Source organism: Brachionichthys hirsutus, chromosome 14 (genome assembly GCF_040956055.1).
Source record: "Brachionichthys hirsutus isolate HB-005 chromosome 14, CSIRO-AGI_Bhir_v1, whole genome shotgun sequence".
Taxonomy (NCBI): Eukaryota; Metazoa; Chordata; class Actinopteri; order Lophiiformes; family Brachionichthyidae; genus Brachionichthys; species Brachionichthys hirsutus.
Window position 1 is genome coordinate 2,729,307 of NC_090910.1, and position 24,740 is coordinate 2,754,046.

Here is a 24,740-nt window from a genome sequence, read left to right on the forward strand (position 1 = left end):
ATTAAGTATCTAGTCCGCATCTTAGCCTTCACTGAAAACTACTACAAATTGCTCCGAGTCAAACAGACATTGTACTCACCGCAATGTGCCTCTGAATCACTCAAGGAAGGTCACAACGTCAAGTCAGCAGAGAAAAAGGCAACAAAGACCTCTTTAAGGTCCAAACAGGAGGATGGCCATTGATCATACCTGGAGGTTCCTGCAGTGGCTCATGATTTGCATCTTCGCTGCAAACTCAGGTCACATGTTGATAGAATGAGGCAGAGCAAGGAAGAAAAACAACAACATCATGGGAGGTAACGCCCACACATGCAGAACTTTCAGTTATCGAGCTCCCTGATTGGTTCGTGAGACAGACACCATCTCTATGTTCAAGAGTAGACTAAAGACTTTCCTTTTTAACAAAGCTGATAGTTAATCAATACAAATAATCAATATGCTGTCATAGGCCAGCACTGGTGGCTTAACATCATGACACACTGAGCTCCTCCCTCTTTATCTGGTTATTCATGTTATAAATATATGTGAGTAATCTCTCTCTCTCCCCTGTAGTCTTGTGCTCTCTCTCCCTCTGTTTGTCCCTCTTTCTGTCTCTGTCTGCAGGTCCTTCTGTCCGTGGTGCTGCAGGACCTGGACCTGTGTCCCTCACCGCTGATGTCCACGTCGCTAGCATTAGCATTTATAGTTTTATACATTTTGTTTTTGTCTGCTGCTGGTCTGTCTCTCTATCACTTCCCTATCCAACTCCTTGTTTTTGACTCTCCTCCTACCTGTCATTCTCTCTCTCTCTCTCTCTCTCTCAACCCAGCCGATCAGACAGATGGCCGTCCACCACGAGCCTAGGTTCTGTCCAAGGTTTCTGCCTGTTAAAGGCAAGTTTTTCCTTGCCTCCGTTGCCAAAGTGCTTGCTATTGTGGGTCAAGTTGGGTTGACCCCTTTTATTAAAGGCTTAAGAAAACCAGTAATCATCAATGTCTGGCCGGCGTTTAGCTAGACACACAATTTGCAGAGAATGCAAATTGATAAAGAGTGTTGCACGGAGAACAATCAAAATTGGCCAATAGCCATGCAGATTGTCTGATCATAGGGATGTTTGAGCAAACAGTTGGTTTGGGGTTATGTAAGAAGGTCCCAATAAAGAGCTCCAAGTTCAGTTATTATTCTTTGTTTTATTAGTCGTTATATGTGACGTAAACCTAATATTTACGTCTCTGTTACAAACTAACATCACTGTGCTGGGTAGCCATGTCACCGATCCATCATAGTGGCTACTGACAGCTGCAGCTAGCGTTAGCCTCCTAGGGAGGTGTGGTTCCCATGAAAAAAAACACACAAAACCAAAAATAAACTAATAAGAAAAACACTTGGAATGAATATATTGCTTTCTCCAGCACAAACAATGAAATTAAGAGGTCTGTGACATCACAGACAGGTAGTCCGCGGCCGTTTCCATGGAAACGGCAGTGCGGTAGCCGGATGTCCCAGCACAGGATGCTTACATGTCGCTGAGTGTTGTGCTACAAAGGACTAACACTGCACTCCACTATAAGAGATGGCTATTATGTTTACACACACACACACACACACACACTTTTAACAATTATAAAGTGTGGCTTAAAAGTAAAATATATTACTTTTGAAAAGAATGCAACATGAAACAGCGCCATACTACGACTACAACTCATTTAAATTGCAGTAATAATAAGTAATGATACATTTGTTACAATATATATCTAGAAAAGTTGCTGTATCGTGCCTCTTCTTATGAAACTGCAATTCCAATCAACAGTGCCACCAGGAATATCATGTTTCCCAGGAAGAACAGCACAATCAGGAAGATAGCGATTGTTGTCTGACAAGACAAAAAAATATGTTTTAGAAGTCCCAGCAAGGTATTGTCATTTTATTTAAATAATGTTAGCCTTTCTTGTCTCACCATTTTTGATCCCAGACTATCTGAAATCCAAAGAAAGATAAATATCAAAGCTGCTGCAGGAAACAAACAACAAAGACATAATTTTCATTACATTAAAGTGGGCACAATGGCTCCTTTGATAATAAAGGTTGCCGGTCCCTGATCTAAACCATGCACTTGCCTCTTGGTCCTAGTCCCAACTAAACTGAAGTCTTTCGCTCATTTAGTATCAAATTGCTAAATATAATTAATCTTTCCATACTGACTATGTGACCCAGTTCTTTTTTATACAGCAGTAATTAAACCTCTTCTCAAAAACCCAACAGCCTCTTCTGCCCACTCAAAGTCTGTCTCACCTCTTCCCTGAAAGCCACACAACACTCTTCGTTCTTCAGCCTCCACTTTGTCCTCTGTTCTACCTTAGTCCTCTTCCTCTTCTTCACCACTAGAGTCATCTTCCTCACCACCAGCCTTTGCTGGCTGGATACACTCTCTCCCACCACGACCTTACAGTCACCAACCTCCTTTAAACTGTGTCGTCCACCTGTGTGCTCCTCCCTCCTCTCTTGTAGGTTACCCTATGTTCTAGTCTCTTCTGTAAATAAGTGTTAGCTACTGCCATTCCCATCATTTTGGTAAAGTCCACCTCCATCTGTCCTTCTAGGTTCCTGTCCTGAACACCAATTAATCTAAGTCACTTCAGAACTTCTCCTTCTCCTCTAACTCACCTCCTACCTGTGGAGCGTACCCACTAACAATATTCAACATGACACCCTCAATCTCCAGCTTCAAACTGATCAGTCTATCCGACACTCGATTCTCTTCTAGAACACTCCTCCTTCAAGATAACTCCTCCTCTTCCTCTTTCCTCTCCTCCGTTATAAACAACTTGAATTCTGCTCCTCAGCTTCTAGCCTTGCTTCCTTTCCTCCTGGTCTCCTGGACACAGAACACATCAACCTTCCTCCCCATCATCATGTCCACCAGCTCTCTAGCTTTTCCCATCATCTTTCCAACATTCAAAGTCCCTACTCTCAGTCCTAAACTTTTCCATTCCCTCTTCTCTAGCTGTTAATACAAGTTTCCTGCTCCTCTTCTTCTTCGTCTCTGTCTTCGACCCACAATAATCCAATTTCCAGCAGCGTCCCGTGGGTTAACAATGCTGATGGTGATTGTTGTTAACTGGTATGACTGGTAATGGTATGGCCTCTGGTCTGCCTTTCTAATTAAAGGTTGATATTTAATTTTGGCAAAGTTTTGTTTTTATATTGATGTATATATCTTGTGTAACAATGAAGTCTAGAACATATTTACCTGCACAGATAATTTTCCATTTGAAGTGGATATCCAAAGAAATGAAGAATACAACCTCCCAGCCCAAAAATCCTCCCATCACTTTCATCAACCATTGGTTCGGTGTGCTGTCAATCAACGCAAGGCCGGTAAATATGGCTGCCACTGTATGATGTTACATGGAAACAGATTTATTCAGATGTGTGTTGGCTGATTGGGGAAATTGGATTGATAAAACTTTGGAAATTGTACGGCCTTTTGAAATTAATCATGGAAGACAATAACTTACCGGCTAAAGCTTTTATTGTCAGTCCATTTAAAGCATGCGACCAATTGAACACAAATCTCCTGGAAAGAAAACAGAAATTACTTCAAATGATCAGATATCAGCAAGATACGACAATGCGGGCACGTTAAAGTTGACCTAGAAGTTATGGATGTTTGTTATGCCGTGTGTGATTGCCATGGTGATTTGAGAATCTGACTGTGACATTGTACGTTGATAGTGTGAATGTTGGCGATTGTAAGTGTGTGTTTACAACTAAGGGTCTCTGCAGATGTGGGATTTATAGTATTGCCTATAGGCAAATGACAATATTGGTGAATTATTTAAATGGGGATTGATAGGTAGATTAATATTTGGAATTATTATGATACTAACAAAATGTATAAAAGTTAAGAAAATAGACTTTTCATTGTTGACTTAATCTATAAAACCTACTTACTCAACAGGCGGCCGGTGGTCTTATTTTGTGGCTGGTTATGAATGCAGTTAAAAAAAAAAAAAGTATATATATATGTATATCATTTTTAGAGTTTTCAATACTCAAATCAATACTTAAGTATATACTACATATCTCTGCACAGGGGCGTTACTAGGTTTTAAGGACAGGGGGGGGCTTAGGCCCCAGGAGATGAAAAGGATGTGAGCAAATGTAGCGTACGAGCACAAAACCTCACAAACGGCTAACAAGGACTGAGAAATTATACATTATTATTATTTCTGTCTGTTTTTTAAATACAGTACAACAAAAAACATGTTTAAATAGTAACAGTATGTTTACAGCATTAACAAGAAAAAAATGGCTGGTGGATGGAAGCATCAAAGAATACCATCTGTTTTTAAGAGTGGCAAGTCGGTCGATCACTCTATTGTGATGTGAACGAGTTCATTCACTTTAACATCTGGCTACCGATTTTGTTGAATTGCTTCTATGCAGGCTGATACCAGCAATCGCCACTAGGGGGATATGATGGAATTATCCCTGTGACGTCACCGTCAGTGTTTCTCGCCATCATCTGCATCGAAGATCAGTGTGAAAGTAGCCAGTTTGGGGCCATCTTTTGTCATTGTTACTCTCCGTTTTCATTCAGGGTCCTACGTCCCTGAAGGGGGGGGGATCTGTAATGGTTTTTGGTCACAATTACCCTAGAATATGTTAATAAAATAAGACACATATAATATAATTTAATATAAGTTAATATGGTTTAATCTGCCATGAGAAACATGACTTTCTGTACTATTAGAAAACATGTTAATGCTGCTGTACTTCAGTTTCTCAGATCCAATGTTCCCATTTCCCGTTATGGGCCTGCCACATGTCTCAAGATGTCCATATATACTTCCGGAGGGTCGAGGTGACCTAAACAATTGCTTCATCTTCTTTGAATATTCCTGCATCTGTATAAGTGTTTATTCTCAGTACAGTCCCAATTAAGATATTATGAATATGTTCGGGCCTCTGTTTCTCCATGTTTAGCTTCATCCTGTTTTAAACATTCTTCAGCCCTCTGCGTAATCACTTTGGTAACACTCCCCTCTGAGTTTTCTGTGCCATACATACACACAGACTTGAGCAGTATAAAAGAGAATGAGAAAGTATTAGAATTGCCTCTTAGGGCCACAGGCCCCTCTGGGCTGCAGTCGTAGGATGCATGAGAAACCAAGTGACTGTTAGTCTTCATCCCTGGAGGTCAAAATGCTTTAATACCAGTTATGTAATTATGGGATGTTTTCCCAACCAATTGTATATGATTTATATTTGATGAATAAATATGTGATGTGAACTAAATACTTTGTCTTGTCCTGACAAACACCTCTTGGATTCCACGACAAAATGTAACACTAGTATGTTTGCATGCGCCCACATAACAACAGTCTTTAGATCATTGTGCTGGACAGTACATCAGCTGATGAAGCAGGCAGGTCAATTGTGGTATCATCTGCATACATCAGAGCTTTAGCATGATCTAAGACAAGGGACCGGTCATTGGTGAAGACTGAAAACAACAAAGGCACTAATCAGCTGCCTTGAGGCACCCCGCATTCCAGTTATTTTAAGAATGAGAAACTACTGTTATAGAATACACATTGTATTAGCAAACCACTCAACAGTAGGCACTGAAAAATCATAATGCTTGAGTTTCTCTCAACTCGTGATCTAATGAATCAAAAGGAGAACTAAAGTCTAATAAAACAGCTCCAACTAAATTGTTTTTGTCAATAAAACTGCCCGAACATTTGTGTTTGGGCAGTTGTATAGCCTATGTGATAAGCATGTTGAAATTGTGTGAACAAATTATTGTCCATTGTTGTTGTTGTTGTTGTTTGTTTTACCTGCTCAATAATACTTTTTTCAAAAATTTTGCTTAAAGGTCCCACATTATGAAAAGCTCACTTTCCCATGTTTCTACACTATTATGGTGATTTTGGGTCCTTATCAACCCAAAACAGCAAAATAAACCATCCAATCAATCCTGTGTAGTTTTGGTAGGTCTGTAATCACCTCCTGAAACACGTCTGGAAGAAATCGCTCCCCTTCTTACGTAATGAGGGGGAAAAGTGCACAAAATGTGCATGCATATGCATGCATGCGTCCCCGTGTCTGCGCTCTTGCCGGGCACGCTCTACAGCATTTTCCCTGCATAAAGTTTATTTTTGGTGGTACTGTTACACCAAAAAAATTGTGTGTGGAAGCTGCACACTCCCGTCCCTCACGGTTTACCATGGTAGCGTGCGTGCACGCGTGCTCTCTATGAACATACTTTTGCTCCTGGGTTTAGAGCGTTTCTGGCAGATCGGCTTGATACAGAAATGACGGACGCTGTCCTGCAGCATCTGTTTGCTATTTTTACCAAAGACTGCCACAGATATTTCATATAAGTGTCTGAGAACTGTGATAACTTGTGGAAAAAGGGTAGAATATGTCACCTTTAATATGGGTAGCAGGGACATGGATTTGCTGTGGCGACCGCTCACGGGACAAGCCAAACATCCAGTAGTATTCACTGGTTGGTCTCAGTGCTCTGCTGTCTTTCTGATATAACGTGGTATCATTCCAGGTCAGGAGAATACTGTCAAATATGTCTTATTTCACTAAAAGCGTGCTATTATGCCATTTTGATTTCAGGACACCCACTCAGTGGGGTACCTACTGTGGATGTTGTGGTCCACAACGCAGCAGAGCCAGTATGAGCTGCAGGAAGGAGAGGATTACAACCAGGCAGCCTAACACAGGATGAGCTCCCTGCAGACAAAGCACATGCACACAAAGGTGTCACATTGAAAAGCATTTTACAAGAAAAACTTGGAAAAGAACTTTAGATCAATGTATTTGATCAAAATAATAGAGTAGTTAATCTACTTTTGACATGAATGCATTTGAGCAAAAGAGTAGAGTAATCTACACAGACAGCTTTTTTATAGATATAAACTTGAATAGAAAAGAAAAACTGCTTGGTGGTATTCTAGTATCTAATTGTGTGACAGCGAGGAAGACAGAGTGAGGATTGTGCAGTTAAACACAACGTGGTAATATGCATTTATCTGTGTGACCACATCCTTCTCAGAAACACTCAGTGTGAATATTTTTCCAAGGTAGGAAAAACCCAATCTTTTGAAAGAAAAACACCCATAAAACACTGTATGCATCACACAGTATGGCGGCAGCTGTAAAGATTAAGTACAGAGACATGACTGACCATGTTTTATATACATGTGTGTGTGAACTGATGAATCCAAATTGTCCGTAGTGTATGAGTGTGTGTGTGTGAGTTGCTGCCTGTCTGTGTGACCCCGCGATGCGCTGGCAATTTGGTGTGTGGCCAGTCTCTGGCCCATGGCAAGCTGAGGTGAGCTCCATCAACTCCCGTGGCCAGCAAAGCGGAAGAAAATGAATTCAAAATTCAACAAGGGCAGCGCAGACCCCCCCAGATACAGGTTGCTGATTTCTTCACTGCACTGGACAGCATACAATACATTGCTTTTTTGTCTCTGGGTGTTTTGTCTTTCGGGTGCACCAACATCTGTCTCAGGGTGTTGCCAGGTAGTTGGATTGGCAAGTAATGAGAGAATACGTCAATAAATTGGGCCTGAATTCCAGCCGTGCCAATGTACTGACCCCAGACCAGGCCTTGACATAGGAGAAGGACAGGATAAAACCAATTACTGTGGCTGCTACTGTTACGCTCATCACTGCAACATGGACCTAGAGGAACACAAACAGGACAATGTAAGACTGTACAAGTCACGCAAATACCGCATGTCCAGGATCAACTGTCTGAGAAATGAAAGACTTGGCCTCAACTTTCTGAATAATTTATTACGACACTCTCAGTCATGAAAAGTACACTGAAGACCTATCTGATGTTCATATTCTGATTTCACTGGTTTTATCAATGCAGTGAGAATCTTGGATCATAATGTAAATCATATTTGTTAATCATTTAAGCCAGGGGTCGGGAACCTTTTTGCCTGAGAGAGCCATGAACGCCACATACTTTTAAATGTAATTCCGAGAGAGCCGTACAATATGTTTAAAACTAAATACAAGTAAATGTGTGCATTTTATGTAATAACACTTTTAAATTACAATAAGTCTCTGAATTCTTTGTAATAACATTGTTATGCTGTTGCTAACCATTGATGGATATTTCTTACCATTAATGCGACTTCTGCTGCTGCATGGTTTTGCTGGTGACTTTTGTGACTACAAAGAGAAAAGTACGATACTCCTCGTCTTTTGTCTTAAGACTAATGAACAATTAATTTTCTGAACATTTTCTGAACGATGACTTGCACTGTTCTCTTTGCACTGCGTGATTACGCGTGTTTTACTGCTGCTAATATACATCTGTGTATCCACTCCTGATGATGCTGTTTTGTGATGTGTCTGTCTTGTCTGTTTTTTGTATCTTAGTCATTACTGTTACATGTAGCGCAACTTCACCAAGAAAAAATCAGAGTCTGTGAACCCTCATTGACAATGGCAATAAACTACTTCTAATTCTGAATCTGATTTCAGACATCTTCTCAAAAGGGTTTCTAAAATTAGGGAGCTGACAACGCGATTAAAATGAGGGAAGTTTACTTCCTGATCCAGATCGACCCGCTATCAATCGGCGTTTGTCCCTTTCCCAGTGAGCATAACGCCGTATATGCCGGACTTCCTCTGATCACTGCCTCATAGCGAACCGGCTTTCTAATCACCGGTTCGCTATGAGGCAGCGATCAGAGTGTAACTAAACAATTTTTTTTATAATTAAAGATTTGTCTGAGAGCCAGATGCAGCCATCAAAAGAGCCACATCTGGCTCCCGAGCCATAGGTTCATGACCCCTGATTTAAGCCAAGACCATCGAGGAGATCATGGCAAAGTATTTTTAGTATTTGTTTGTGTGTGTGTGTGTGTGTGTGCTGTGAGTTGGGGGGATGTCCAGGCATGCTTGTGCTATGTTTTATATGCATCTTTATATGACCCTGTAGGAAATACATGGTTAAGAGGACATATTATGAAAAAAAAAACACTTTTCCCATGCTTCGACACTACTATCTTGGTGGTTTTGGGTCATTGCTAGGGATGTCCCGATCCGATCTTGTGATCGGAAATCGGGCCCGATCACGAGCTTGCGGACTCAATCGGAATCGGACGTGAGCTCCCAATCAGGACTCGGATATATATGGATAGTTTTTTCAATACTTTTTGTCAGATCTGGAGTTACGCTGTCGCACAGAGTGAGACCTCTCTCCTACAGAGATGGTAACGCATGCAGCATGACATCACTTCCTGTGACACTATTGGTTGAATGCTGGCAAAACACGGAAGCAGCTTGAAGCTAGTTGTGCAAGTATTTCTACGTATTCTGAAGTGGAAGACAAGAACCTGGTGATTGAATTGCTGTTCCTTTTATTTTAAATATTCCTATTTAATATTTCCTGTTGCACTAGTCCAAGTCCAAAGTGAAAATTGTATTTAATTTATTACTTGAATGTTCAAGCTACGCCACAGAAGTGCTCTGTTTAAGAGTTAAATGTTGAAATAAGATGATTAAATTAAAAAAATAAGGGACATCCTGGATCCGTTTTTCACTCGTCTTTATTTTTTTTATATATTACAGAAGTCTCGGATCGGGACTCGGTATCGGTTCAAAATCAAATGACTTGGACTAGGGGTCAAAAAACCTGATCGGGACATCCTGAGTTATTACCAACCTAAAAACAGCTCAATTAAACCATTCAGTCAATCCTGCGAAGTTTGCATTGTATTCAAGTTCTGTAATTGAAATGCGTTTGGCATAAATTTTGTCATTTGTGAAGTCACAAGTGAGGCAAATGTGCAAAAGATGTGCGCGCACTCTCACCGTGTCTGCACTCTGCACATTCACACACACACTCTACCCATCCTCAGCATCCTTCTACCGATATAGTCCCTGTCTCTCCTCTGGACATGTCCAAACCATCAAAGTCTGTCCTCTCTGACCTTGTCTCCAAAACGTCTAACCTTCACTGTCCCTCTTATTGTCTCATTTCTAATCCTGTCCAACCTGGTCACTCCCAAGGAGAACCTCAGCATCTTCATCTCCTCCACTTCTAGCTCAAGGCATTGCCTTACTAACTTCACCCTTGCTAATCTTTGGCACTTCCTGATCCACAACAGGTGCCTCTACTCCCCTATGTTCGCTCTCTATTTTCCTCATTTATTAACTCTTCTGAGCACACTACTGGCCTCTGTCAACACCTTGCCATTTCTATCCGTAATCACTCTAACATGCTGACCATCTTTCCTATCTCTGTCTCTCATCTTACCCTATTTTTCGGATTATAAAGGGCACCTGATTGTAAGGTGCAATATCAACGAATGGGTCTATTTTCATACATAAGGCACACCGGGTTGTCAGGCGCATTAAGTGAAACAAAATAGTCAGATAAGTCAAACTTTATTCAACTTATTCTCAAGATGAAACTCGCCCGGCGTTGCCTTCCTGTCTTGGTGAATGTGTGTTTGCCTTCTGTCATACGATGCTCCCACGCAGCTCGCGGTTTAACTTTGAATGGTTGGAGTTCTTTGCTTAATCCACTCTGGATGACGACGAGCTCCGAATTCGTTTGCTTCACTTGGGTTTTGACAGTATCTGTGAGATGGACGCGAATGGAGTCGCAGATTGCAGTCGCAGAAGACTACTTGACGCAGGTCATGCACTTCCATTCCGTTGATTCATTAATGTTGGACTCTCTCGCAGCTGCTCTATTCCCATGTTCTACTGTGGGAGTGATAGCCTTGAATTGGAGATCTGCTTCGTAAGCATATTAGGTTGAAGCACAGTACCGGTACGTGTCACTCCTTCACACAACACATCATGTCCACCAGCTCTCTAGCTTTTCCCGTCATCGTCCCAACATTCAAAGACCCTACTCTCAGTCCTATTCTCTTCCATTCCCTCTTCTCTCGCTGTTCATGCACCCGTTTTCTTCTTCGTCTCTGTCTTGGACCCACAGTAATCCAATTTCCAGCAGTGTCCTGTGGTTTAACAATGCTGCTGGTGGTCGTTGTTAATCTGGGCCTCGACCGATCCGGTATGACTTTCTCATTTACTCATTTGCATTTTTTTATTTGGCAAATTTATCCGGGTTTGGGACCGGCACAAGGGAGAAGCTGGCAATGCTATATTAGCTCCTGCTAACCACACTACCTGTACTACCCATGAGGCTGCATTATTCTATTTAAACACAGACATTTTATTATATTTCACTGAAATGTTTTTGTTCTTGTGTCTATTCTGTGCCCTGATAAATACACATTAAAGATTATGTTGTTCATTGTTGTAGCGATAAAGTCTTACCAAAAACCAGATATCTTTGCCACACAGGTTCTGTCTCGTCGCCGCTCCTTTCAGATATCTGGCAACCATCATGCCCAGAGTTCCTGTGGTCATCCAGGCTACCAGCATTAGTGCTCCTGCAACATAATTTACTGTTGGGATATCTATTTCTCAGAACACATCAAAAAGATGGATGATTCTACATCAGTCTCTTCTTATTAAATGTGATCCTCTTGTCGCTGACATGCAAGAAATGTCCTCTGAAATATGGCATCCAGACATTCTTTCAAACCACATATTTAAAAAGGTTAAAGCCTTTGTTGTAAATTGTATCTTCATAAATCCATTTGGATATTATTTTTACCATTCTTGCCAGAACATTAGTATGCATCATGTTTGTAATTACAGTACATATATTTGTCAGGGCCACAGAAGGTAAGAACCGAAATTCACAACTGGAGGAATTCCAAAAAAGCAGAGCTTTAATATTCGTGCACAGCTGGTCAGTCCAAATAACCAGCAGATAAATCAGAATAGAGGCAGGCAATAAGACTGTTCCAGAAATCAGGCAGAGTCCACAAAGCAAGTACCGTATTTTCCGGATTATAAGTCGCGGTTTTTTTCATAGTTTGGTCGGGGGTGCGACTTATAAATCGGAGCGACTTATATATGCTTTTTTTTACAAAATCTGTGAGCGCAGAGACAGTAGCCTACACATTTCTATAACAGGTGTTACAGGGAACTCTGTGACCCGTCAGAATCTGTCGCGGTTTCTGGAGGTTCAGAGTTATCTGTCACACCTGTTATCTAAAAACACCCATTAGAAGGGCTGATTGAAAATGTCGCCGAAAAGAAAGTCATATTCCGCGGCTTACAAGCTTCAGATAGTGAAATATGGAGCCGAAAACGGCAATCGAGCAGCAGAAAGAAAGTTTGGAGTGAGCGAAAAACTTGTAAGGGACTGGCGAAAAGCGGAGGTTTTTCTTACTGAAATGAAGAAAACAAAGAAAGCTAATCGCGGGCGACAAGCTAGGTGGCCACAGTTGGAGGAACGAGTTCACGCATGGGTGCTTGAACAACGTGCTTCTGGGAGAGGTTTGTCAACGGTGCAGTTGCGTCTCCGCGCCCAAGTGGTTGCCAGGGAGGTGAATATAAACGGCTTTGCGGGAGGACCTTCTTGGTGTTACCGCTTCATGCAGCGCAAACGCCTCTCTATCAGATCTAGGACGACACTGTCCTAAAAACTGCCAGCGGACTTCCAAGCCAAGGTTGACAGTTTCCGCGCGTTCATTGAGAAGCATGTAAGTGATCACAACGTGACACCGGATCATATTATTAACATGGACGAGGTCCCCCTCACTTTTGACATCCCCATGGGCCGAAGTGTTGCAGAGAAAGGGCAAAAAAGTGTGAATATCGTTACAACTGGTCATGAGAGATCACACTTCACAGTGGTGCTGGCATGTTGTGGAGACGGATCAAAACTGCCACCGATGGTCATTTTCAAACGAAAAACCATGCCAAAAATCCAATCCTCCTCTGTTGAAATCGCCGTGAACGAGAAAGGGTGGATTGATCAAGAAATGATGAACTTGTGGCTTACAAAGTGCTATAATAAGCGACCGGATGGCTTCTTTAGAGCACGCAAAGCTCTGCTTGTGATGGATAGCATGAGAGCGCACATCACACCACAGTTAAAAAATAAATTAAAAGTTCTCAACTCCATACCTGCCATCATCCCTGGAGGCTTAACCAAAATACTCCAGCCACTTGATATCTCCGTGAATAGGAGCTTTAAGTCAGTTTTGCGTAACCTGTGGGAGCAGTGGATGACGGATGGAGAGCACAGCTTCACGGCAACCGGGAGAATGCGCCATGCAACTTTCCTGGAAGTCATTGAATGGATCGACAAAGCATGGGCTTCAGTGACAACCGCAACCATCCTGTCGGGATTCAGAAAGGCTGGAATAATTGGAACTGCAACTGACGACGAGTCTGATGTAAGCGACGTAGAAGAGGAAGCGGCGTCTTGTCTACCTGCCGAGTTGGGGGAGTTGTTCAAAAGTGACACCGAGGATGAAGATTTCCTTGGATTTCGTGATTCGGAATAAAACCTGATATTTTGGTAAACATGTTAGCATGTTCTTTGTGCTATATGTTGTTTGGTGTTGGATTTTATCAAATAAATTTTCCCCAAAAATGCGACTTATCCTCCAGTGCGACCTATATATGGTTTTTTCTTCTTAATTATGCATTTTTTGGCTGGTGCGACCTACAATCCGGAGCGACGTATAATCCAAAAAATACGGTAATTAGTACAATCAGACAGACAAATCCAATGGGGCAGGCAAACTCCAATACCAAGCGTGACAGGTACACTTAGGTCCAAGGTCTGAAAAAGGGTGCTGGAAAAATAGAACAAGTCACAAACAATCTAGCAGGGGTGTGGTGTCAGAGCTGAGCATAAGAAAAGATGATTAAGCAGAGTGACGACATGTAATCACAGCGGCACAGGTGAAGAGGATGAACAGGTGAGCAGGGGGGATATAGATCTGAGAAGACACGAGGTGTTATGCTTGGAGAGAAGATATTGAGCCAGACTAGACAGCCGCTGTGACAGAACCCCCCCCCCCCCCCCCCCCCCTTTCCTACGAACAGCACCCACTGTTCCACCAGGCTAGTCGGGGTAATCCCAGAGGAAGTCCCCGATGAGGGACAGGTCCAAGATGTCACGTGCCAGGACCGGGTCTGCCCGGTGACTTCCCCTGCCATCGTATCCAACTTACAACCAGGTAGTGGTCAGTTGACAGCTTTGCCCCCCTCTTTATCCGAGTGTCCAAAACATATGGACATCAATCGGTGACCTAGGATGCACTGATGGGCATCCTTATGTTTGAACTTGGTGTTAGTTATGGCCAAACTGTGAATTGCAAAGAAATCCAATAACTGAACACCAGTCGGGTTCAGATCAACAACAGTCAGCCGTCGTTCCCCGATCCGAAATTGCCACCCTTTTGTCCACCGGGGTGAACTCCAACATACAGGTAGAGAGCCTGGGTGCTATCAAAAAGCCCACCTCTGCCCTCCTCCTCTCTGCCGGGGTATTTCCAGCAAACAAGAAAGTCCAATCCCACTCAAGGACTCTGGTTCCAGAGCTGACGCTATGTGTCAGGGTAAGGCCGACTATATCTAGACGATAATGCTCAACCTCTTCCACAAGCTCCTGTTCCTCCCCTGCCAGAGAAGTGACATGCCATGTTCCAAAAGTCAGTTTCCGTAGCCGAAGATCAGACCGCCTAGGCCCCCGCCTTGGTCTACTGCCCGATCCACACTGCACCGGACCCTTCTGCCAACTCCTCTGGGTGGTGGGCATGGACAAAAAGGCCTGGCTCCAGGGCGGAGCCCCGGTAACCCTGTGGGCTGGGTACACTGACTCTTATTACATTTTTCCATGAAGGGTGTTTGAACCTTTCTTTGTCCGTATTCTTTACCAAGGACCAATCTGCCATGGTAGAACCTACCAGGCTCAAACTTCTCCGACAGCAGAGCTCCTAAGGTCATTAGGACTCACAAACTCCTCCACCAAGGTAAGGTGATTGTTCCAAGAGGAGGCATATTATTATTAATACAATTCTTAATTTTCCCTGCATCTGTATTTTTGGGTCCACACTTGGTTTCTAGCCTTGACACCGACATCCTTACTTCAACTGTTTACTTGTTAAATACCAGAGACATTCTATTTTTTTATTAATTGTTGTCTTCAATGCTACTTTTTCAGCAGCTGGATATGTACAGAGTGATGTAAGCAACGACAACGGCTGCCTAAGATTCATGAAAATATATATTCATTCATTTTCCAACCGCTTGGTCCATTACCGGGTCGCGGGCCAAGCTGGAGCCTATTTCAGCAGTCAGTGGGCGAGAGGCGGGGTACACCCTGGACAAGTCGCCAGTTCATCGCAGGGCAACACAGAGACAGACAATAAGCCACACACACTCACACCTACGGGCAATTTAGTGTCACCAATCAGCCTAGGCTGCATGTTTTTGGAGGTGTTTGGTAGAAGGATGTTGAAGATGGAACTACAAGGGAACATGCATAAAGGTCGACCCAGGAGAAGCTACATGTATGTAGTGAGGGAGGACATAAGAGTTGCTGGTGTTTGAGAGGACGGTGCAAAGGACAGGGTGAAGTGGAGAAGGTTGATTTGATGATGGGACAAGCCGAAAGTACAGTAGTAGATCCTTTCTTTGGTCTAGTTCTGTTGTTGAGTCATGAGGCTTTGTTGGCTTCCAAGACAATGTTAAAGAAGTGAATCTCAGATTCATTAAATTCCAACATTCCCCACTTCGTTTACACAGCAAAGTACTTTAACTCACAAATGCTTTGCTCAAGGCTTGGCTTGCAGCATCTCCAGGAGAGTTTTAAGGGATTATCAGAGCTGCACAGGCCTGAGCATCCCAGTTTAACACAGCAGCAGCTACTACTACTACTGCTGTAGTAGTAGTAGTACCCCCCCCCCCCCCCCCTGTCCAGGACCTTACCATGTGCTTTAATGATGTGAGGCAGCCTCGCTGTTCTGACCAGCTGGGGCCTGGATATGTCTACCTTGTCCGCGCTACTGAAAGTAGCAGTGTGGAACTGTATGTGTCCTGCAAGAGATGAAGATCAATCAGAACTCTGCCTGGCCTTGACTGAACATTTATCATAACAGTAGAGGTTAGGTGTGGGAAAGCAGTGACATCACTAAAAAGTAGTGTGACAGAAAGATTTGTGCCTCTCAGAAACCAGAGTAGATAATCTATCATAAGGAAAACCACTTAGTTTGGATTAAGCGGCTGAAGTGACAGAAAATAAATAAATTGATTTACAACTTGTTGCATATAGTTTGAGCGACATTAAATCTATAATGACAGTGTCTGTGTTCTTTGCACGTCACAATATTTGTGCACCCTTGATGTATTGAAGTGGTTGAAACTGTGTTTTCGGATGATTTGATGGCTGCATTTAGATCAAATGTCATTTACATTTTAAGAACTGTTCCCCTGACTAAAAAAACACAACTGATTATTTTCATTTGGATCAGTGGCAGATATGGAGTTTTTTTTTAAAGTAGCAGCTTTACACTGACCACATTTTACGCAATGGGGTCAAAGATAAGTGCAACATCCATATGCATGCTCTCATTTCACAAATCATTCTTGACTTGCTGTTGATTCTTTAGAGAGAGCGAGAGAGAGTTCTACATTGGTTGCAAATAAATGTAGACACAAATCAAAATCATTCAAAAATAATTTTGTTTACCATTGCTACTGGGTCCATGGGCAAACAAGAGATGGTAGGCTTTATCAGTCCTCTGAGTAGAAATAGTGTTGCTGGAGGTAAAGGAGCAGCTGATCACCTCATCCTGCGCTGATGCTTTCACATCAGAAATGTTACCCTGGTTAGAAATTAATTTAACCATTTTAACATCATGTAACCAAACCGTGGCATCAAACACGTCTTATTCTGATTCCGTTCCCATAAATCAGTGGTCTCAGAAGAACTTTCGTACCAGAGGAAGAGCTTGTGGAAGTGTTTGTCCTGTTGAAAAGGCATGCTGTAGCTGCACCAGGCCACCGCTGCCCACAGCACAAATATAAATGTCATCATTTCCCTGAGGGAAGACAGAGCGAAGACATGTTTGTTATGCTGCAATTAATGATGATGATGAATATATTTGTTAGATAGAATGTTAGAGTACAAGTACAGTCACACAGTAGCATGTATTACAGTACAAGTACAGTCAAACATCCTGTCTAAGAGGAGCATTTAAAAAAAGCCCTTGCGGTCTTGTTTCCGTTGAAAGTCCTTCGTACATAAATCATCGACAATTAACAATACAAATTTAACAATACAAATAAAAATAAAACCAATATTCAATAACTCAATTGATGCAAAGTAACATTAGAAAAATAAAACGATTTTACACCACCGATGCAAACTAACAATAAATCTAAAATAAATTACACCACTGATGCAAAATGACAATGAATGACAATAGATTACATAAATTACAATAAATTACAAAGACACTTAATATGTGTAACGTAGGTGGACCCTTGGGTGGCCGTATTACAAAAAGATGATTTACCCATGTTAGTCCTGTAGGAGGGGGTAATCAGGCTGTTGTTTGAGCTCCCTCTAGTGTTGTGGCTGTGGGTGTCACTAACTCTTTGGAGGTGTTTATTCAGGTATGCAGGGATTGAGGGGACTGAGGGCAGAGCTGCATTGACTATGCTAAATGCCAATCCCATTTTGAGTTGTTTAACCCTGTCTTCTATCCTGAGCCATTTTAGGCTAGCAAAATGTCCAGGAAGAAGGTGGGTCATGGGCCCCAGATTGAGGAGTAGCTGAATCAGTTTGTTTTGAGAAGTTTGGAGCCTGGTTTTCAGGGACATTTTGATGTTTGAATACCAGGAGGTGCTAGCATAGTCAAAAAGGGGCTGAACGAGGGCTCCAGCAAGCGTCCGGAGAGCACTTTTGTTGACAAAAGTAGACATTCTGCCCAGAAATTTTGTTCTCTGACTAAATCAATCCAAGAAAATTAAATTCGGCAAGATAATCTCAAAAATGACTGACGAGACAGACAGACAGACAGATAGATAGATCGATCGATCACCATCTTCTGGTCGTCTGAGAATCCGAAGGAGACGTATCCATTGGAGGCTCCCGTCATCTCGTAGTGAACTTCTGTATTATTGGGAAACATCCTGGCTGACATGAAGTAACAATCTGCATTGCCTGCAGGGTCACAGTTGGGAGGATGACTGAAGCACAGTTTGATGAGACCACAGTCATCTCTAGAAATACTTATCTGCAGAAAGATAGATGGAAAGACGAAGAGTTCGGACGGTTAGTCGATTGATGCCGTTGCTCTCTTCAGGGATCTCAATCTAGATCTGCGTCCAGACTCGGAAATTTCAAATCAAGTTTGAGTCTGAACATTATTACAGCTCCCACTTATCATTTGTGTAAACTCTTGAATGGAGCTGGAAGTTGTTCCATTAGTATTTAATTTCTTAGCTGACATTTTGTTGGATGCCAACGTGTCATTTCTACCTTTTGACTTTCAACATTGGTCTAATATTAATTGCTACTTACACCGGGAGATGTAGTTTTCCTTGGAACTCTTGGGACAGTGATTGTTGCTGTTATGACAGAGGCGCTGCCTTTTGCTGATGTAGTGGGGAGGCCGCCCCTTTCATTATTGAAGGTCAGGGTGGGACTCGTAACATTGACCCAGAATGTTCTGTAATTCTGCACGAAGGAGGCACTGCACATATACCAAAAACCAGAACACAGTTTGAGTTTGTTAGAGTTCAGACAAAAAGGTGGACCTCAAAATGTGGAGAGTCAACAAGAAAAAAAAAGTCTTTACTGAAAAAGGTTCAAATAAAAACAAAAACCAAAGGACTGGCTGGCATCCAAAAGTAATGAGAGAAGAAATCACAGTCGAACTCAAAATACAAAACAAAGACTGAGCTAGACTGACTGGAGCCACAAACTGAAGACTATAACTAAAGAGCACAGCCAAGAGAGATGAGCTGCAGGTGATCACAGAAGCACAGGTGGTTGCAATGTGCTGATTGCAGGTAAGGCAGACCATAACCTCAACAGAGTTGTTGCCAAACTCACTTGCTTCTGAAGTGTCTGATAGCTGCCCGGTACCGCTCTGCCCACCATGACCGTCCAACGTTCCCTCTGTAATCTGACACTTAGTTTCTCCCTCAATGCTTCCTGCCCCTTCAAGACCATTTGTCGTTCCATTACTACACAACAGCTACCTCAAAAAAACAGTAACGTCCCTCACATTTTGCTCATTGTACATGTGTATGTATATTTAAATTCTGTGTACTGTGTACAATTGCTTTGGCTCATTCAGGTCTCTGTATCTGTATCTGTGAGTTCGCCAGTGTGCCGACATACTTAATATATAAAGACAGAAACATCGGAGTGTTGCGATCTTAAATGATGCTTAACTGAGACACCGTGTCGATAATGTAGATCAGAACATCAGAATAATATGTAAAATAATTCATCCTTACTGGAATTGAATGGGTTTGCCATATGCGATTTCTTCTAACTTCCACATCACTTCAATGAAGGTTTTAGGGGATGCTGATCTGTGGGATACAGCCGAGTTCTGTACACACATACACATGCATGCGCGTGCGTGCACACACACACACACACACACACACACACGCACACAGATGTACACGGAAAAAATGATTGTCAAAGTTTAATCTGGCAGTGAGAAAAAATGCTCAGCGAAGGCTTTCATCTTTGAGAGCGAGCTGATTATTTAATAGAATAGAAAGCCTCTATTGTCATTGCATAGTGGATATACAACGAGATTAGGATTAAGACACCTAAAATGATTATTTCATATGTTTTAAGAACTAAAGCCCAGAGAAAAGTCTGTAAACTACCACAAACATTTGTGGTTTGACTGTTTGAACGGTTTTCCAGGATTAATTTAACAGACTAAGAATCAAGATTTCAAGTTATTTATGGTTTAATTAAGGATTAATTATTAGAGCTTGAGTCATGAATGGCAGCAACATCACCGCCTCAGGCATTATCTCGACGGATGTGGGTCTTGACATGACTGGGTGGACAGGATTCATTTAAACTAACATATTCATCATGAGAAAGCCAGTTTCTGTAAAACGAAATAGATCAATATGCTGATCTGATGTCAGCCCATCTCCAATCAAAGCTTTGGATGAGCTTCTCTTCCTTTTCGATTGTCCCATCAGGGGTCGCGACAGCAAACCAACCGTCTCCATGTCGCCCTGTCCTTTGCACCCTAATCCTCCACGCCAGCTGGGAGGCCGTTGGGGTTTTTAATCCGGCCCGCCAAATTTGTCCAAATTAGATCATGAAATTATATTTTATTAGAATTAATCCTCATTCATTTTTCCTCTTCCCTGTCATGCTACCTGTAAAATGCCAAATCCTTTCATGTAATGGCTTTTATGTGTCCATCCATCTGTTCCTGGCCAGGCCCTTCTGTCAAACTTTAGAACCCGGCCCACTAGTCAAAACGTTTGCCCACCCCTGTCCTAGCATATATTAGACTCTTGGGTCTCCGTTGTCTGGACGCCCTTTAGATAAAGTCACTGCTACTTCCTATAATTTAATTATCAACAAAATACTCTATTCAATTCCATCAGACTTCAGGATTGTGTAATTTAAGTCAATCAATGCTTTCATCCCCACAACAACCTACCACACACACACACACACACGCAAAGAAAAACAATGAACAGTGAATTCTAACCCCCCCTTTGTCAAATACCAGATTGAGTTTCCCATTGAATAGCGCAGGTGCAAGGTGTACCGTTACTGTGTTCTCAAACATTCAAAGAAGAATCTCATAGTCTCTGTTGACATGCATCGAATTACAAAATGTTTCAGTGATAAGTCAAACATTTCACATTAAAGCATGCTCCAGGGGAACTCACAGGTCTTTGACTGCAGAAGAGGTACTGACCGGTCCCTCCTGCCAGGATAAAGGAGCCCAAAGGAGACCAACCCCCCACCGCTCTAGCCTGTAACAGGAAACCAATGAATGGTGTGGAAGCTGGCGCCAGGAGCTGCACTGGAAAGAGAAAAGAATGTCATCTTTATGTTTACACGCATGAAAACGTACCTACTGACTGCTGCTTGGTACCAAAACAGATAACAGACCTGCTAACAGCTGTCACTCATCCAGACTGCTTAAAGCAGGTTAAGACAATCCTGGTCATCAAGGATCCCTTTAAAGCATGGGTGTCAAACTCTGGCCCGCGGGCCAAATTTGGCCCGCAGTGTAATTATATTTGGCCCGCGAGGCAATATAAAATTAATATTAGAGCTGGCCCACCGGTTCAGAACAGCACATTCACCGCTAATACTACAAATCCCATAATGCCATTTATTTTATTTGATGTTATTTATGTACATTGTTCTTTTATATATATTGTAGCAACTTTATTTTTCTTTTGAACAGCGTTCATCTCATTATACAATAGTGTCCATTGGCTTCTGTCATGGTGAACACCCACTCACTCACTGCGTTCATTTAACCCTTGACCTTGACATACAAAAGTGAGACAAAACATCTAGCTTTGCATCTTTTCGGAAAACCCTTTCCTGTCAGACCTTTAACTTAGCAACATTTTGAATTTGTAATATTCAATTACACATTGCTTGAGAAAAACATCTCGACTAGAAGCCTAATGGATGATGATGAAAAACATTTTTAAGAAGGGATTTCTTCTAAATTAAAGTCATTACTGTATCTCACAGCCCCTTGAGCCCTCCCAAATCTCACAAAGTTCAACTTTCTTACCACCTGAATTAAAGAGACTCAAACACAAGAGATTTGGTTCATGGTATAGACCACAAACCCACAAGCTAAAGCAAATATATATAAACTAGAGCACCTGTGGTGCTAACCGCTACAGACTTCTAACATCCAACAAGAAATGTTTCATCACATGTCAATAGTTATGATGTTGTGTCCAGCGGATGTATTTTTCATTCATTTGACTAAGATTTGACTTTATGAAAAGAGCCTACCTTTCACCTCCTCTCCCAGTCTGTAGCTGCTACGATCTGTTCTAACGTGAAAAGGTGTGGGCCCCGTCTGGGGGCTCAGTCCAGCGTGGCGGGGCTGCAGGTTTTCACAGCTATCCATAACCTGACCTGAGGAATAACACCGTACCACAGGGCCAACGCATGCCAGCAGCAACACAATGCGGTCCATTGGAAATGAAATGATCGCTTTGCCCTCTTAAAACGCAGCTGGAGAAAAACGCAGGCTGCAAGTCAGAGCGCGATTTGATTTAGCTGAGAGTAACTCAGGTGAAGTCTGTGTGAAAATGAGGAAGGGGAGAGTGGGGGAGGTGCGCGACGCTGGCGTACAGGTGAACACCTGTTCTGTTGACTGGTGATATTCCCCTGCCCACAGCAACAGCATAGATGGTAACAAGATGATGTTTGATTTAGAAGACAGCAGTGTTTTATTTATTTATTATACTGTATTGATTTTCAAAAACACTATTCATTTATGATCAACTGGGAGATACTTCCAGGGACTATCAAAAACATGTTATCCAAATGTGCAACAGGTCTGTAACAAGCATGTGTACCTTCCAAATATTTAAATCAAGATTAACATACTTGTGAAATTGTTACAAAATTGGAACTAAATATGCTTATCAAGCACACAAACCATATAGTGAATGCATTATGCTCATATTTTCTTACAAATGTGGAAAATAATCCTACTAAAAGAACAAGAAAAATACCACTTGACTTTTGGAACATCTTGTCTGCTAAAAATCAAATCAAACTCATGTTTATTTTACCTTGTCAGACATGCAGCATCACCTCCACAAAATGTATTGGAAATTAGGTCACTAGTTTTTAAACATAATTAATTGAGTAGTGGAAAAAAAATCATTGAAAGGCTCAATTCATTGTTTCCACTGTAATAATAATGCGTTGGTTTTATATAGCGCTGTTTCTGGACACTTCTCCATTGTGAATTATTCATTCACTCCATACTTGGTGTTGGTAAACTTCTAATGTAGCCACAGCTGCCCTGGGGCAGACTCACAGGAGCGAGGTGGCCCTCGCCACCTCGGTGAGGACAGCCATGATGGACGGCTTAGAGACAGTGGCGAGGACAGCCATGATGGACGTCTTAGAGACAGTGGTGAGGACAGCCATGATGGACGGCTTAGAGACAGTGGTGAGGACAGACATGATGGACGGCTTAGACAGTGGTGAGGACAGCCATGATGGACGGCTTAGAGACAGTGGTGAGGACAGACATGATGGACGGCTTAGACAGTGGTGAGGACAGCCATGATGGACGGCTTAGAGACAGTGGCGAGGACAGCCATGATGGACGTCTTAGAGACAGTGGTGAGGACAGCCATGATGGACGGCTTAGAGACAGTGTCTCTGGGGAAAAGACAGGAGGCGGAGCTAGAAGGGGAGGAGATGAAGATGCTGAGGTTCTCCTTGGGAGTGACCAGGTTGGACAGGATTAGAAATGAGACAATAAGAGGGACAGTGAAGGTTAGACGTTCACCTCTTGATACGTTGCTAAAAAAAAAACAGCCGTGAATTCGCGAAAATTAATAAAAAGAAACAAAAGTCTTTGGAGAGCTTCTTTGCTCAGGAGAAAAATCCAACTGAGGAGGAAGAAGAGGAGGCGTTGACCTCCATTAACGAGCAATGAAGGGGTTCAAAACTGCTTCGGCACAGAGACCAAGAACCCTGGAATAAAAAAACAAGAACCCTGGAATAAAAAACAAGAACCCTGGAATAAAAAAACAAGAACCCTGGATTAACAGACAATAACCTGGATTAAAAAACAAGAACTCTGGATTAAAAGACAAGAACCCTGGATTAAAAAACAAGAACCCTGGATTAAAAGACAAGAACTCTGGAATAAAAGACAAGAACCCTGGATTAAAAAACAAGAACTCTGGATTAAAAAACAAGAACCCAGAATTAAAAAACAAGAACCCTGGATTAAAAGACAAGAACCCTGGATTAAAAGACAAGAACTCTGGATTAAAAGACAAGAACTCTGGATTAAAAAACAAGAACCCTGGATTAAAAAACAATAACTTGGATTAAAAAACAAGAACTCTGGATTAAAAAACAAGAACCTGGATTAAAAGACAAGAATGTGGAATTTATGAAACAAAAAACCATGATGATGATGATGATGAATATATTTATTAGATAGAATGTTAGAGTACAAGTACAGTCACACAGTAGCATGTATTACAGTACAAGTACAGTCAAACATCCTGTCTAAGAGGAGCATTTCTAAAAAGCCCTTGCGGGCTTGTTTCCGTTGAAAGTCCTTCGTACATAAATCATCCACAAATAACAATACAAATTTAACAATACAAATACAAATAAAACCAATATTCAATAACTCAATTGATGCAACATAACATTAGAAAGACAAAAATAAAATGTTATTACACCGCCAGTGCAAACTAACAATTAATCTAAAATAAATTACACCACTGATGCAAAATGACAATAAATAACTTACATAAATTACAATAAATTACTAAAGCAATTAATACGTGCTGAAGGACAGAAGTAATTATTGGGACCACAATTTATGGTCCCAATAAATATTTATTTAATAGTTATTGCAAGTGAATAATATAAAGTTTATTGGTAAGATTATATTCCTCTTTCTAAATTTAATTATACAACCCCCCGGTCTACGAAAATATTTCACGGCATGAAACCGGTCCGTGGCAGGAAGAAGGTTGGGCACCGCTGCTGTAGACCTTTCCCTTCGTCCTCGCTGACTCTCTCCCATCACAGAGCACACCTGATACTTTCCTCCACCCGCTCCAGC

The 24,740-nt window shown here is 41.9% G+C and overlaps 1 protein-coding gene across 1 annotated transcript; it reads right to left on the reverse strand.

Moving 5' to 3' along the window:
• Positions 1-1,762: 1,762 nt before the first annotated feature.
• LOC137904042 (putative ferric-chelate reductase 1) lies at positions 1,763-22,103 on the reverse strand. The gene is made up of 14 exons (XM_068748206.1): positions 21,917-22,103; positions 20,843-20,954; positions 18,449-18,620; positions 17,967-18,161; positions 16,860-16,961; positions 16,610-16,745; positions 15,850-15,957; positions 11,326-11,441; positions 7,609-7,695; positions 6,644-6,735; positions 3,498-3,556; positions 3,230-3,373; positions 2,272-2,480; positions 1,763-1,852 (listed from the first exon to the last, which is right to left on the reverse strand). The coding sequence occupies exons 1-14, from the start codon at positions 22,101-22,103 to the stop codon at positions 1,763-1,765; spliced, it is 1,809 nt and encodes a 602-aa protein (XP_068604307.1).
• Between the last annotated feature and the right edge of the window lie 2,637 nt (positions 22,104-24,740).

What these genes read in the sequence shown, in the direction of transcription:
- LOC137904042 (XM_068748206.1), bottom strand. Translation starts at nt 22,103, where the DNA reads ATGGACCGCATTGTGTTGCTGCTGGCATGCGTTGGCCCTGTGGTACGG. An exon ending in TCTCAGACGACCAGAAGATG is followed by an intron (nt 16,962 to 17,966) that starts GTGATCGATCGA and finishes GTCTTCCCTCAG; the next exon opens with GGAAATGATGACATTTATAT. An exon ending in TTCCACAAGCTCTTCCTCTG is followed by an intron (nt 16,746 to 16,859) that starts GTACGAAAGTTC and finishes ATTTCTAACCAG; the next exon opens with GGTAACATTTCTGATGTGAA.